The 16,895-nt window shown below is 42.2% G+C and overlaps 1 protein-coding gene across 2 annotated transcripts in view; it reads right to left on the bottom strand.

Annotated features, from left to right (window-relative positions):
- Window positions 1–270: 270 nt before the first annotated feature.
- Window positions 271–16,895, bottom strand: part of il16 (interleukin 16) — a 61,993-nt gene continuing 45,368 nt past the window's right edge. Inside the window, exons 16-26 of one of the 2 annotated variants that reach the window (XM_074624525.1) lie at window positions 15,450–15,679; window positions 15,190–15,327; window positions 13,861–14,013; window positions 10,373–10,457; window positions 7,160–8,304; window positions 4,848–4,996; window positions 4,386–4,551; window positions 3,288–3,389; window positions 2,927–3,158; window positions 2,579–2,707; window positions 271–778 (exon numbers count right to left, since the gene is read on the bottom strand). In XM_074624525.1, the coding sequence (XP_074480626.1) occupies window positions 612–778; window positions 2,579–2,707; window positions 2,927–3,158; window positions 3,288–3,389; window positions 4,386–4,551; window positions 4,848–4,996; window positions 7,160–8,304; window positions 10,373–10,457; window positions 13,861–14,013; window positions 15,190–15,327; window positions 15,450–15,679 (2,696 nt within the window). In that variant the 3' untranslated portion in view covers window positions 271–611. Of the gene's footprint in view, window positions 779–2,578; window positions 2,708–2,926; window positions 3,159–3,287; window positions 3,390–4,385; window positions 4,552–4,847; window positions 4,997–7,159; window positions 8,305–10,372; window positions 10,461–13,860; window positions 14,014–15,189; window positions 15,328–15,449; window positions 15,680–16,895 lie in introns of both variants that reach the window. The other variant, XM_074624519.1, reaches the window with a different exon arrangement.

A 16,895-nucleotide genomic window follows, 5' to 3' on the forward strand; every position in this document is an offset into this window, starting at 1 on the left:
AATGATGAAACAAGTTTGTGATTTGTCTCACTGCTTCTTTATACAGACTTAAACCAGTTGAAGTGACTTTGCCCTGCCTTGTGAAGACCAAAACCCAATCACTGCTGCTTGCGGCTTTGATTCTTGCGATTCAGCTGCTTCCTTCTGTTGAGCAAAAAAACCTTGCCCGTTGAACACCATTGTGTTATCTTTCAAATGTTTTAATCCGAAATCACAAATTCAGTAATTCGAGGACAACAATTAGTACTTTGTGCACCATTTCCCCCCCCCCCCCCACCAATGACACTAACTGGACTCTGTATTCAACAACTCAGATCCCATTTCACTGTAAACAAGAGATCAGTATGCAGGATAATCCTGGACAGACCTGGAGCTAACAATGAGACTAATCTGGACTCTGGTATGAGTAAGTATGTTTTGGGGGGATTTGGGTGAACTGACCCTTTAATAAAATTTCATATCTGATCAGAAATGTGCTATAAAAATAATAGTAATGTATTCATTCAGACTGTTAATAAATGGCCAACATCTGCGTGCCTCCAGTGCTATTGTTTCTTTTCTTTTTTCTTTGGCCTCTTCATTTGTAAGCCGCTCCCAGCAGCTGTGTCTCGTCATTCGACCCCCCCCTGCCTCCTCCTGAAGACCACTGTGATGGGCCCTTCAGGTAAAGCCTTGATCATGTTCCAGGCCTCAAAGCGAGTCATGTCCTGCAGACTGATTCCCTGGACCTGCAGCAGTTCATCGCCATGCTGCAGACCGTTCTGCTCTGCTACTCCACCTGCAACACACAAAGACAGCGGACACTGTTCACAATATTATGATAACTGGTGACATGGGTTTAAGTACAGATAACAAAGAACTGACTGACTTTATTACAGTATTTTTCTTTCCAGAAGTAAAATGTATGGAAGCCCTGAGAGGCAAGTGAGTTATTTTCTCTCCTGTGTTTATTAACAGGTTAAAAAAAAGGTTTTGCCAGGATAATCTTTCTAAATTGCTTCATTTTTTTCCATCTGTGAAAACAGGTGGGAAAAAAAAAGTTTTCCCAGGTGAATATTTTTTTTTTGTTGCCAGGATAATTTTTTTTAAGCCAGGTACATTTATTTTGTGTAAGCAAGTTATGTAACATTGCTGTCGTATCTTTCTTTTGGCTAGAAATGTATTTTAATCAGCACTAATCTGCCGTTAGGGGAAACAATGGGGTAATATCTCACCGACAGACAACAATATGTACAACTGAGCAACCACAGGTCAGCAAGGTGTTCTACTGTTTCACGGGGTGTCCCCCAGGGGTCAGTATTGGGTCCACTTCTATTTATCGTTTACATCCTTCCCCTAGGCACTATCCTCCGTCATCACGATGTCCTCTTTCACTGCTATGCCGACGACACACAGGTCTACATCTCAACAAAACCCACCGCTGCCCTGCCACCCACCTCCCTCGCCACCTGCCTTCAAGAACCGCCCCAAAGCTCTTCATTGATGGCTTCTCCATCCCATTCTCCACCCATATCAAGAGCCTTGGGGTCAACCTAGCCAGCACCCTCTCCTTTGCACCCCACATAAAAAACGTCAACCAGACTGCTTTCTTCCACCTCCGCAACATCTCCAGACTCCGCCCGTTCCCGTCTCATGCCAGCACAGAAATCTTGGTCCACACATTTGTTACATCCCGAATCGACTACTGCAACGCTGTTCTCTCAGGCCTTCCCACCAAACTGCTGAACAGACTTCAGAACTCTGCCGCCCGGATCATCACCCGCACCAGATCCTCCGACCACATCACCCCCATTCTCATCCAACTACACTGGCTCCCTGTTCAATACCGGATTGACTTCAAAAACCTTCTGCTAACGTACAGAGCCCTTCAAAACCGTGCCCCCACCTACCTCACTGACCTCCTTCAGGAGTACACACCCTCCCGTTCCCTCCGCTCATCTTCAGCTGGTCTTCTGACCACCCCCACCTCACGCCTCAGCACCATGGGTGCTAGGGCGTTCAGCTGCACTGCTTCAAGGCTCTGGAACTCCCTCTCTCCTCACATTCGGCAGTCTGACACTGTTACTACATTCAAATCCCACCTCAAAACCCACTTGTTCAAACTGGCATATTCTCTGTAGTTTCCATCTGTTTGAGTTTAATTATATCTTTGTAAGGTGTCCTTGGGTGTCTTGAAAGGTGCCACCAACTAAAATGTATTATTGTTATTATCATTATTATTAGTGGTGCTTCAGCCTCTTGTGGCTGAAATGAGTATTACAACAACGAATGCTCAGAAAAATGATCTGACAAATCCTAGCAAAACTTTATATATATATATATATATATAAATATAAGACTGTGACCAAACATTTATTTCAATAGTTTAGAGTTGTACATAGTTGCTGCTACAGACATGAGTACTACAGTACTACAGTACTACTCATGTCACAGTACTCAGAAATCAACTTTCTGTCCATTTCAATAAATAAACAGAAGCACTTTTCACGTTGATTAGTGCTGGTTACTTTTGAATTCATTAGGAATGGTTTCATTGTAAATATAATGAAATCATATGATATCAGCATCATGAGCGTACCTGTAAAGACCCTGTTGATGACTAAAGGTTTATCTCCATGGATTGAGCCTTTTCCTCCCTCGAGAGTAATCCCAACTCCTCCGGCTCCTATCTCCAGCTCCACAGTCACCGGAGCTCCCTGCTCCGCCACTGCAACGCAAAACACAACTCACATAACGGAGCAAATGTAGCCTGCATACTTTTAATTTAAGGAAAAATCCAATGTGAAGGTATTAATAGGTTTAATTTATCTCCGTACATAATGTGAAACCTTTCCAGGCCTACGTGAACCACAGGGCTTATTTTCTGCATACATTAAAAAGCATGTCATTGGGACTCCACCCTTGTGTCTGTTGTTGTATGACTCACCTGCAGGGTTGGGCTCTTCGCTCCTGCAGCCGCCTCCCTCTCTTCCTTCCTCCTCTGCTCTCTTGCAGATGACCACCACAGCCTGCTTCAGATTGCGGGCCTGACGCACAGTGGCGGTGGCGTCGGCATGCGTGAGGCCGCGCAGCGTCTGTCCGTTTATTGACAACACCTCATCTCCTTTCTGAATGGTGCCCTCCTGAGCCGCCAGGCCGCTGGGGAACACCCTGTGGACCTGGACAGAAGACAGTCAGTGTGTCTCTCTCACACACACACACACACACACACACACACACACACACACACACACACACACACACACACACACTTGTTCTAATGGGATCAGTCTGTAGTGGCTGCTTACTGTAGGAGCCTTGCTCTCCAGGTCAGACCCTCCAGCGATGCTGAAGCCCAGCCCAGCTCCCTCCTCTTTATGCAGAATCACAACGTGGATGTCCACCAGTTGCTGTGGAAAAAGAGGCACAATTATTACTGCAGTTAATTTGTTCTTTATGTGATGTCTTATTACCCCCATCACTGTTCACATCCACATGGCCAAGGCCATATTGGGTTTGAATATTTTTACTCCATCTAAATGTTAAAGGTAAAGGGTGATGGTTAAGAGTTTATTATGTGAGATCATGAAGGGTTGCTGCTCTACATAGAACACAGTGCACTGATCTTTAAACTTTAAAAATATATTATTTTTAGGCCATATCGCCCAGCTTACTTACAGCCTAATAACATCGGAGGGTGTACTATGTAGGCTAAACGCATCCCAATACATTAGACCTCACTGCGTCGTACACATTACATTCCCTCTAGATGTTCTTTTGTGAACCCCCAACCTTAAAGTTTAAACTGCGCCTATGCCAACACCTCTAAAGCTCTCCCACTAACACCATGTAACCTGTTTCTTTACTTTATACACAGAGATGTAAAAAACAACAATTTGTGATTTTACGGAGTGTTACGTGACGGAACAATTTTTTTTTGACAAACAACAGTGTATCCATCCGCCCTGTACTTTTGTGCCGTGTCCTTAGCCACGCTGTGGGTTGCCAGGTAGAGGTTGAGGTTTTGGTATTTGTACAGACTCAAAGGTACCAAACCTGGCAATCTCGCTGTGATGACAAAACTATGGGAAGCTGCTCACAGTCACATCACATACTTTTAGTTTTTAACAGAGCCAGTATATTTAGCAACGTGGGCGAGTTACATTCTACAATTAATTAACACATTTTATATTTTATAAGTCAATTTTAGTATATTTTGGGCTTAATATATTTAATGTGATGGATGTTGGTGGTATTGTATGTTCAAAAGTTTTTTCTATGCATGTAAGGGATTTGTAATTTGTTTGCAATAAATATTTTTTTTATAGTTTTTACAGTTTTATAACCTGGTGAATCTGGGTTATACCAAGTGAAAGTCGGGAAAGTTTTTTTTTTTTTTTCTTTACCTTCAGCGTCTCTTCGTCCAAATCTTTGACTTCCTGGATCATCTTCTGTATTTCCTGTGAGGGGATGGCTGAGATGACAGAGTGAGCGCAAGCAGAAGTGACTGCTGCCTCGTCGTGAGGTCCCCCCTCCCCTCGCTCAATGGTACACTCCCTCAGCGTGGCCAAGCTGTGTTTGAAATGACGGAAACACATCAAACATGAGGATGTAATGTCAGTTACACACTGCTGGTATGCACAATGCTCAGCAGTGTGCAACTGTGCTCTATTTTAACATCTGTTCTGACAATTAAAGTTCGTCACTGCTTCTCTGCTAAAACAGGAAGTGATTTTTTTTTTTAACCTGAACCACTTCCTTTTGAATATAAAACAGGCCCAGAGTATGACTTCTGGGGGGCGAGTCCCTGTTCAAATAATAAAATACTACCGGTCATGTTGGCCCAGACCTTTCAGTGGAAGTCTTACCTGACAGAGAATCCTCTGTCGGAGCTGTCCGAGGCGTGCTCGGACTCCTGAGGGTTACTAGGATCCACTGCAGAGAGGTCCTGCAGGTTTGGAGTGTGAGGGTTACCATGGCAGGGGAAGGGCAGAGAGCGCATCAACGCTTGTGAAACCTGGAACAAAAATCAACATATTAAAATAGAATTAGAATTAAAATCTGGTTATTCTTTTGCCAAACAGTATGAAGACACTGCAAAGACAATTAGGACAGATTGAGCTTTTAAACACATAATACTTCTAATTTCTATGTTTTAAGTGTATGTCTAAGTAGAACATGTAGAAAATAAAGAAAGATAAAATAATAATATATGGACAATAACAGCAAAACATATTAGGAGAAAGACAAATTGTATAATAATGGTATACTATAATATGAAGGAAAATTCAATTTAAATCATTCATGCCTACAAGCATAATGTGACAAATATGTGTTGTATTGACGTTACTTGCTACATGGGAGAAAGCATCAAGGCAGATAGAGCGTGTGTTGAGAAAATGATTCACCATAATTCTGGTTTATTATAACTTTGAGTCTTATTTTAGTAGTTTTGGTTATTGTGTTGACCAAGTTAATTGAAATGAAGGTAATTGTTAAACTATTACCCAAACTGTCCGCTGTAAACAGTTTACAGACCGACCTGCTGTACTTAAAGGTCCCATATTGTAAAAAGTACGATTTTCATGTCTTTTATATTATAAAATGGGTTTAAGTGCTTTATAAATACCGTGAAAGTATCGGAGCGCTCAATATACAGAGAAATACACACAGCCCGTATTCAGAAATTGTGTGTTCGAAACAAGCCGTTAGGATTTCTGTCCATTTGTGATGTCACAATTATACAATATTTAGACCATTACACGGTTTTAAACTTAAACATTCTAAATATGTCCCAGTTTATTTCCTGTTGCAGTGTATGTGAATGACATCAGCTGACAGGAAGTAAACATGGACCCAAACTGTTGCCTACCAACGCAATTCTGTTGCAATTTCGCTGCAATTCTGTTGAAATGTACTAAAACGGAGCGTTTCAGACAGAGGGTAAATACAGGTATATTCAAGCAGACAGTGTGAGGAAAATAAAGTTTTTTTTAACGTTACAGCATGTAAACATGATCTAGTAGAAACACAAAACACAAGTATGAACCTGAAAATGAGCATGATATGGGACCTTTAAAGGCCCCTCTACACTGTGTGATAACAGTGATCTTGCAGGTTCATTGCAGGTCAAACTGTGTGAGATGGGTCTATTAAAGTTCAGATCAAAATCTGTCAGAGACAATATCAACATTGAGACGTGTCAAATAGTGAATCAAATCGCTATGAGGGAAATAGAAAAAAAATGACATGTCATCCATCAGCTTGCATCTTTCTGCTGCTCTCATATTCAAAATATCGGCGCTCGTATCATCACGTTGGCCAGTGTATTCTGCGTCACCTCATGTCATATGGCAATTGGTTGGTTTGTACATGTGGGTCTTAACAGCAGTCACATTGTTAGAAATTGGTCCTAGATTTGTGTCAGAATTTTGACGCAGCCCGATTACTGTAAAACGGCCGTCAGTGAATATGTCTCACGGCCAGATCTAGGACAACCAAACATCTCTCACAATTTTCGTCTGGGACAGCTCAAAATGACATTGCGCATAAGGACTGTTGTGGTGCGCGCACAGTTTCCCTGTAGCCTATACTGTCAATAAGAAGTGGACTGCCGTTTTGAAGCCTCGAGTTCTGCAGTTTGGCCGTCGCCATCTTGGTTTTTTAGAACCAAAAGTGACGTGAAACCAAAAGTAAACGTTGACTTTACACTTTTCATGTAGTGTTGTTATGATTGTTTCATGACGTTACCTAATGTTATGTAAGAAAGTCCATTAAGGGCGGTTGTTATTTTTTTGCGCTAGCTGCGCTGTTACGTCACGCTGTTACGTCACGCTAATACGTTATTATTTTAACACAAACCATGATCGTTTTTCTAACCTTTACCAAGTAGTTTTATTGCCTAAACCTAACCAATCGTTTTACAACGTTAACCGCATGGTATTTCGCATTTCTCTAAGCGTAATACGAGGCTGATATGAAACACATTTATTAAGCATATTTTTGATTCAGATATGTCGACAACGTATCCTGTGGTTTGCAAGGAACGTACAATGCCGACATTTCATCTGATTACTGGGTTGGAATAAGACCACTAAAAAAAACATTAAAATAAGTCAAATAAATAAATAAATTGTCCTTTCAATAATGTTCACATGACACATAAAGAACGACAGATTACCTGGTTACTGAAGGCGAGGATTTTCCCCAAACTCTCGCCCTCCAGGCCTCTCGGGGGGTTAATGTCTGTGGGTGGAGTAGCACTCAGCTTTCCTTGGCTCTGTGCTCCATCTTCCTCCGTCCCTTCTGGAGGACTTTCCTCTTCGGCTTGATTGGAGCTCATAGATGTCTCGGTTGGCAGGGATTTGTACTCTGTGGACCCGGTAAGATCCACTCTTTCCAGCTCAGACTCCCTGTGTGATGAAAAGTCATTCCTGTCATCGTGGACTGGAGCAGAATGAGAATCCTCCATCCCTGAGTCCAGATCAGTGTTGACGGTGTCAGGAAGTGGGAGATCTGTGGGGGATTGGATAGAGGATGGTTCATCTTCTGTTGCTGTTGTTGGACTACAAGCTTCAGAAGCGAAGGAGGTGACAGCAGAGACGCTTCTGTTGTCCGTCTCCCTAATAGATGAAGACGGGTTGGCCGGGATCTCTTCTGGGATTTCATGTGTGCCCTTCCCATAATCTCCATGTGAGGCAGGTTGACTCCTGGACTCCTTCTCCAGAGGGAGAGAGGTGGAAGGGGCCACAGGCTTCATGTTGCCCCCCTTCTCTGGACCCTCTGCACTGGAAAAAGTCTCAAATGAGTGGATCTTTTGTCTGATTGACAGGTTGGCTCCAGATGAGGCCGATCTTATTCCGAAGTTTCTGTTGAAGCCCACGGCAGGCCTCTGCTCTGCGGGTTTGGCCGGCTTCTTCTGGTCCTGCTCATCCCGAATTTTCCTCAGACTTTTGCGAAACCAGACAGGCTTGGGTGCCACCGGGGGCGCCGTCTTTGCTTCCAGAGGAGATTCAGATGTGTTTTCGGGAGTCAAGTCGGACGGAGGATCTGACGTCACGTCTGTGGCCGTGCCGTTGAGCTCGGACACGTTCTCTTCGTCACTCATGGCGGCGGGCTTGCTGTGGACGTTGACTGGCTGAGTTCTGTCTGCGGCGTGGTGGTGGTGGCGGTGGCGGTGATGGATCTCGGGCAGCTGTTCAGGGGAGCTGTCTGAAAGGCGAACCCAGGGGTCCTGGAGCTGTACTTGGGTATGTTGGTCGATACGAGCCTGTCTCCTCAGAGCTCCTCTCTTTGGCTGTGAGCAGAGCCCAGCTGATGAATCCCCTGTCCACACAACACAGTTGAAAGTAGAAAAGTCTGAGAGGTGTGTTTCAAACATGTTCATGTCACAAACTCTTGAATAGATATTATTGTGTATTCACACTGTCAACCACAGGATGGTTGCAATAGTGATCAACCAGACCTCTGCCAGTATTAATAGTCTAGTAATAGTAATCATGAAGGACTTATGAGGTTCTTCAATCCCCCTAAAAGTGTTATTCCATGCATTCAAAGGGCTGTCAAAGTTAATGCGATAATAACATCCTTCCATTATCCGTAACGGCTTATCCCATTCAGGGTTGCGGGGGGGGCTGGAGCTGATCCCAGCTGACATTGGGTGAAGGCGGGGTTCACCCTGGACAGGTCTCCAGACTATCACAGGGCTGACACATAGAGACAGACAACCATTCAAACACTCACATTCACACCTACGGGACATTTAGAGTCAACAATGAACCTAACCTGCATGTCTTTGGACTGTGGGAGGAAACCTGAGCACCCGGAGACAACCCACGCTAACACGGGGGAGAACATGTAAACTCCACACAGAAAGGCCCCAAGTCGGGTTTGAACCTGTGACCCTCTTGCTGGGTGACAGGGCTAACCACTGCACCATCGTGCCGCCCGCGATGATAACAGGTTAATGCAAATTTGTTTTAATGCCACTAATTTCTTTAACCCATTAATGCAACTTGCGATTTTTAGGTTGTAGCGTGCTCAGTTTTAAAGCATGAAGATATTGGCATCATAGGAAACTAAAAAAAGTAAGGAATCCATTGATACAAACCATGTAAATTGTACATTTTTATTCTTATTTTATCTAACGTTTTATCTATTCTTTTGTTATTATACTGTTTGTCTTGCACCAACAAAGCCAAAGAAAATTCCTAGTGTATACCTCTTACACCTGGCAATAAACACCTTTCTGATTCTGATTCTGATTCTGATGTTGGTACTTAAGATATCTTTAAAGATATTGGTAGGCTATCATGAGGAACTTAAGGAATCCATCGGTACCAACCACGTCATGCTAGCTAATCGGGAAGGAGGCTAAATAACGCTCCAAAGTTAGGCTACATTTAGGAAAAATTGTCATTGCCATTTTCAAAACGGTCCCTTGACCTCTGACCCCAAGATATGTGAATGAAAACGGGTTCTATGGGTACCAACGAGTCTCCCCTTTACAGACATGCCCACTTTATGATAATACTGACACACTGACACAATGACAGCTGTTGTTGCCTGTTGGGCTGCAGTTTGCCATTTTATGATTGGAGCATATTGTTTTATGCTGAATGCAGTACCTGTGAGGGTTTCTGGACAATATCTGTCATTGTTTTATGTTGTTAATTGATTTCCAATAATAAATATACTGTATACATACATTTGCATGAAGCAGCATATTTGACCACTCCCATGTTGATAAGAGTATTAAATACTTGACAAATCTCCCTTTAAGGTACATTTTTAACAGTGTGATTAATTTGCAATTAATCATGATTAATTATGAGCAATCATTTGATTAATTGCGACTCACAAGACAAAACAAGACTAGGAGTCTACTGCTATGCTAGCGGCTCTGTTAGGCTGTACTTAGGCTGTGCTTTGAGCTGAATAGCCCTAGAATGCATGCTCATTGTTGATCTCTTGTTGGGTGTACTGTCTAGACCTGCTCTATATGAAAAGTGTCTTGAAATAACTTCTGTTATGATTTGACGCCATGTAAAAATGAATTGAATATAATTAAATATTGATATCAGCATGCATATGTTCACAATGACAGCACTAATGCTGCTGTTTAGCAGGTATAATGTTTAATCCCTGACTACCTTGGTGTAACTATAGCAGGTGATCATCAACATTGCTGCAGCCCCATCTGAGTGATTTCTATTAACTGACACATAAAAACCCTGACTTAAAACAGGAAATGGAACCTCAGTTACTTTCCACTGTATTACTGATGAACCACAGCGCCAGGATCAGCTCGCTGTCACGTTTTATCTAATTAATCAGAAAGTTCAGAAGTTGCATTCGGGTGCTTAAATGTCAGACAATAGTACTTGTCCCCTACCTGTGTGCAGTCTGTCGGTGGTGCAGGCTGAAGTGTCTGGATGAGTGAAGTCTTCTTTGGACTCTTCTCTTATTCGTTCTCCTTCCTGCTACACAAACAGGAAGTATTGTGTCACGCCAGCTTCTCTCGTATCGACCACAGAGAGAGGTGCAATAATGCACCCTGCTTCCGCTCAGGCGTTCATCCACATCATCGCTACTGCTTTCACACCATTTGACTGTCTGAGTCAGTAACAGGCCCATAACCTCAGCAACAAGCATGATGCATGCAGGCAGCGGTTAAACTGGGTTTTGTGAGGAGCGGGAGCCCTTGTCCAGTGAGACTGGGGGCTTCAGTAGAAAGTGAAAACTGTAGCCACTGTGTTCTGCGGGTGTGGATCGTCCAGCACTGTTTCTGGAAAGAGATGTTGCTGGTGTTTTTTTTTTTAATGCTGTACCACAAACTGAATTCCATTCACCTCCATTGTATCAGCGACATTTAGGAGACAGCTATCTCAAATTGAATCTAACTATCTAAATGGGCAGATACAACTAGGGTGAAGCAAGAACGTTTTCATTTTTAATTGCGATAACGCAAATTCGTTTTAATGCCATTAATTTCTTTAAAGGTCCCATATTATAAAAAAGTGAGATTTTCATGTTTTTTTATTATAAAGCAGGTTTAAGTGCTTTATAAATACTGTGAAAGCATCAAAACACTCAATCCACAGGGAAATACACACAGCCCGTATTCAGAAACTCTGCATTTGAAACAGGAAGTGACAGGAAGTACACATGGATCCGAGCTGTTGCCTAGCAACGCAATTCTGTCGTAATTTCGTCGTAATGCGCTAAAACAGAGTTTGAGCATATTTTTTATGCTAAATGCAGTACCTGTGAGGGTTTCTGGACAATATTTGTCATTGTTTTGTGTTGTTAAATGATTTCCATTAATAAATATATACATGTGTTTGCATAAAGCAGCATATTTACCCACTCCCATGTTGATAAGTGTATTAAATTCTTGACAAATCTCCCTTTAAGGTACATTTCGAACAGATAAAAAATGCGCAATTAATCGCAAATAACTATGGACAATCATGCGATTAATCGCGATTAAATATTTTAATTGAATGACAGCCCTATTTAAGCAGTAAAACTGAAATCTCCCTGTAATAATCTACTCGAAGCGGCAGAAAAAATCCCAAGGTGTGAGAGTTGGCAACGCCGTGACGCTGAAGGAAAGGAAGCTGAGCTCCTATTGGCTGTGATTTGGATGTCAGGAGGCAGAGCTCTGCTCCAGAGACTCCGACCCAATTTAGCCCCTGCATACGGGCACATGACATGCACTGCTTTCATGCTGACATGCACACAAACGCACACAGATATATCTAAAAGCATGCATAGTAAGCAGGATTGGAACATAAGATGGGTATTGTAAGCACCATATTATATTCTAACATCGAAGTTTTCAAAGCCATTTACACACACAGAGAAGCACAAAAACACTTACAGTACACTACATGGCCAAAAGTATGTGTACACCAGAACATTACACTCCAGCCCAGCATCCCCCCAAAATTACATTCATATTGAACGATTTGGCAGTGCATAATATACGCCCAGTGCCAATGCAGGAAGTAGTTTGCCTCTAAGAAGACCTGAGTTTGGGTTCTGTCACCAACCCAGTCGCCAGAAATTGTTTTTGGCATTGCACGTTTCTGCAAACCACGGATATGTTGAATGTGGATGTTTCTGAACCAAAAATATGGTTAATAAATACGTTTCATATCAGCCTCGTATCACGCTTGCAGAAACGCACAATGACACGTGGTTAACGTTGTAAAACGACTGGTTAGGTTTAGACAGCAAAACTACTGTTAGAAAAAAGGTCACGGTTTGTGTTAAAAATAATAATGTAACAACGCAACGTAACAACCGTGACCACGTAATTAGTGTGAATAAATAACAACCTCTCTTAGCGGACTTTCTTACGTAACATTACGTAAGATGTAGGGATGTTAATAATTAACAAAAAAAAATTCCTGGCAACTGGACTGCTGTCACAGATCTACAATTAATGTTTGCCTTTTTTTTTAAATAGTCTTTCCTTAACGGTATTGATACCGTAGTTGTCAAGCACAGATTGTAGAAAGAAGGAATTGTAAAAACCTTTGTACTGAATATTAAAAAACACCACTGAGCATAATCCAGCGTTTTGCAGAATAGTCCAATTGTCCAGTCGACAATGTTCTTGTCCGGTGACAGGGTGGTACACAACCATGTATAACTGTTGAACATTTCATACCTAAACCATGGGCATTAATCTGCTGCAATAACAGCTTCCACAAGATAGTAAGTAATTCATAATAAATTGTCCAAATGGCTTATAACTGATTTATGAAGCATTAACCCTTAATAAAGCCATTAGTTACAATTGATAAACCATTAAAAGGCCAATTAAACAATTGCCCTGTTCTCTGTAATGTCTGTAATATGACTAGGCTGACAGCTTTATGTTTCAATACATTATAAAAAGCCAAAGGTGATGCTGTTGCATGCTTTCACACTGGAAGCCACATCACGTCACATACATTCCTTAAGAGTAACCTCAGGATCTTTCGCAAGGCCTTGTACATACTGCTGAAGAACTGCCGGCAGTGGAGGGAGAGGAGCATGTTAAATGTTACTCTTTTCAGAAGAAGAAGCAGGATTAGTACACAGAGGGAGACATGAAAAAACACTGTTGTGATGCAGATGGTCTCAGACTTACTCTAACATCCTTATATGGGCACTGAACTGTTTGATAAGCCAAGTTAGCTATCTGAGCAGCATCTCTCAGATGAGTGCAAAGTTGTTACGGCTGCAGCCTGCGTCTCAGGCTCTGTTTCGGTTATTTTTAGGGGCTGTCAAAGTTACCGCTATAATAAAGCATCAAAGCAAATTCATTTTAAAACCAGGCTCTTAATTTCTTGATAAGAGCATTAAATACTTGACAAATCTCCCTTTACTGTACATTTTGAACAGATATTTAATGTGCGATTAATTTGCGATTACATATTTTAATCAATTGACAGCCCTAGTTATTTTCAAATCCAATATTTAACTTCTCTTTTTCTGTCCATAACTTGTCTGGTGTCTGATGTGTTGCAATGCCCACTGATCAACAGTCTGTGGCAGAAACGCACCAAGAAGACATGTAGCAATACACCAGCAAACGGCTAGTTGCTAGTTAGCAAACACGGATGAAAACAAGGCAGATGAAGATGTTTTGTCAAATTACCACCCTCAAAGTCAATGCCTGTGTAGTCAAAGGACAATTAAAAAAATGCCCTCCTGTCTTGTGTGACATAGTAGATTAAGTGTATAATTATAGTAAAATGAAAGCTTTTTTAAAAAATATGTTCATCAAGAGCAAATACTAGCGAATGTGCAAAGAGTGCACCAAGTCCACAGAAGTGGACTCCTTTAAATACAGCCATTCCATTGGCTGTCTTCAGAGCGGTGTACCTGGCAGCTGGTGTGTGAAGAGGACTCCAGTCCTCCATCTCTAACTGGGGATCCTCTACTGGAGCCGCTGGAGTCTCCGTTATAACCCTCCTCACTGGTCACATCCTGAGGCCAGCAGTACCGACGTGGAGTAGCACGCACCCTGCAGGTGGACTACACGCACACACACGCACGCACGCACGCGCGCGCACACACACACACACACACACACACACACACACACACACACACACACACAGCTGTATTACAGGCATTAACAGTGTTGAGCAAGAAGACAGTGTCTCAAACTGGATTCACTGTTTGACCAATTAATAGTAGACAAACTGAAGTGACTCTGAACACGGTGTGATTGTTTCCCGCCAGATGCTGACCGATTCACCCGTCATGTCAAGTTTTATCACTACAGTTTACAGAGAATGCTAAACAGGGCTGCTGCAAGCCATTTGGGTGCCCTAGGTATGATTGCTCAGTGAACAGAGGATGTGTAGTCAGAGACAGGACCAGTGGATGATGATTTACTGCACGTAACTAATGAAACTTTCATCTGCAAATAACATTCTACAACAACTCTTGGTACTGACCTTATTTGATTAAAAACCTTTCGTATTAAATTATTCTGCTGTTGCTATGTATAACTTTCTTTTACTCTTATCCTCCCAGGACCCAGTATTTCCTTCCTGTAGGAGACCTGTGATAGACTGGCAACTGGTCCCTGCTGCACCCTGTCTCTTGTCCAATGGACAATGTGATAGGGTCCAGCCCCACAGGACTCTGAACAGGATACATGGCTGTGGAGAATAGATGGATGGACTAACTTTACTTCATCTCAAAGACTTTGAATATGTCAGAAAAAAAATAATAATTAAAGTACAGAGCCTGGAAATGGCAAAAAAAAAACTAAAATAACACATTCAATTCAAAATGGCCGATTTCCTGTTGGGTTTACGGTATACCTCCAAGAGGCTTTTTTGTATGTCTCAACATGTTACGTATACCTGCCAAATTTCATACTTCTAGGTGAAACCACAATGAAGGGCTTAATTTTAGCAATTCTTTAGGGGGCGCTATCGAGCCATTTTGTCACACCCGAGCAAGAGCAGTTTCCGAGCACCCTTAGCCCCTCAAAAATGCGATTCATTTGCGTAAATTATAATAATAAGAATAAATGGACCAATTACAATAGGGCCTTCGCCGACCTCCAGTCAGTGCTCAGGCCCTAATTAAAAAAAATAATTGTACATGTCCAACCACACTACCAACACCAGGTTTACAGAGGAAAGAAGGAAGGAAGGAAGGATGGATGGATGGATGAATGGATAGATGTGGTACCTTGTTGCCCCTGAAGGCCAGATCCAGGGCCTGCTGACTGGACAGGTTGGCAGCAGCAGAGTTGTACGGGACGTTATAGTCTTCATCAGGATACACGGGCACTGACAGCCTGTTGTCAGACCATGTCTCTCTCAAAGACTACAGGATGGGACAACATAACATAAGATGGGACACACTACTACTACACGTCAAAAGAGGAGATCCCTTGGACTCCCGTCTGATCGCAGAAACTTTATTCGACCTGCTGCACGTTTGGTTACCTTGGGTGCGTCTAGGCTGTGGACGCGGGCCGACGGGTTATGGTGTGCGTTGTTGTGGAGGTTGTGTATGGCGAGGCAGTGGTTGTGGTGGTGGTGGCCGTTGGTGTTGTCGCTGCAGGAGCGGCTCATGGTCTTCTGTGCTCGTCGAACCGTCAGCTGACTGAAACTCCTCTCCAGACAATGTTCACATCTCTGCCGGCTGTGGGAGCAGGACTCCAGTCTACGCAGCCCTGAGACCGAAAAGAAAAGAAAAAATATATATAATAATAAATAAATACAATAACATCATAATATAATGAATAATGATAAACACTAGAGACACATTCCCTCAGGAAAATGTGTGTGATTGCTGTACGCATTGATGCTGATTAACGTGATTTTTTTGATGACTTTATAATCACATGAAAACTCACTGACCATAATACTGCAGGAGGCAGAATGTTTTTGGCATCATTGGCCAAAAATTCCATAATAACCTTTCAGCATATTGTAATTCAAGTGTTGAGAGAAAACTAGACTTCTGCACCTCCTCATGGCTCTGTTTTCAGCCCGTGACTTTGGCCAATCACAGGTAATTTCAGAGAGAGCGTTCCTATTGGCTGTTCATTCAACGGAGTCAGCTGTCAATCACTCGTGAATACCATTTAAGCAGTCAAACTAGGCAGCGCTGATCAAATATGAATCAATATTCTGTTACTGTAATGCCTATTTCTCTCCTCAAATGTTCTTAGAATCATCTTGTAGTGTTCTGTTTAGCTGTAGAATGAGAAAGTTTGTGACCCGGCAGCCATGTTGAGATCAGTTGAGGAAATACCAAGCACCGCCCACTAGCCAGAGCAAACTTTATCAAGATGTTTCTGAAAACATTTGAGGAGAGAAATAGGCATTACAGTAACAGAATATCGATTCATATTTGATCAGCGCTGCCTAGTTTGACCGTTTGATTGGAGTTCGCGAGTGATTGACAGCTGCTCATAGACGGCAGACTCCAGATCAGCTCTGACTGCTTGTTTTCCTCCGGTCTGTGAAATCTTGCAGATGCCGTTAGGAGCACCGGAGGACACAGAGGAACATGATTTTTTTTCAGATTACCTGTCTCATGTACTACTGTCAGGATATAGTGACGTTTTATAAAAATAACTTTTTTAATTCATATTTGCTCCATTTCTACCCACCGCTGCTTTAATGCATAGGCTGAATTAGAGATGTAATGGGAGTGAATGCAACACTTCTGCATGATGTATCTCATACACTGTACATGTCATAATAAGCTTATTCACACTTAATCAATGTGCAACAGTGAGCATTTGAAATGTGAATGTTTTTTCTACTGAATACTGATGCCTATAAATACATACAGTTATTAATACATCAGACTCCATAGACTCATAATAACTTAAAATAAAAATAAAATAAAATTGTTTTTACCATTCATTTTGTAATACA

The sequence above is a fragment of the Sebastes fasciatus genome, chromosome 2 (genome assembly GCF_043250625.1).
Source record: "Sebastes fasciatus isolate fSebFas1 chromosome 2, fSebFas1.pri, whole genome shotgun sequence".
Lineage (NCBI taxonomy): Eukaryota > Metazoa > Chordata > Actinopteri > Perciformes > Sebastidae > Sebastes > Sebastes fasciatus.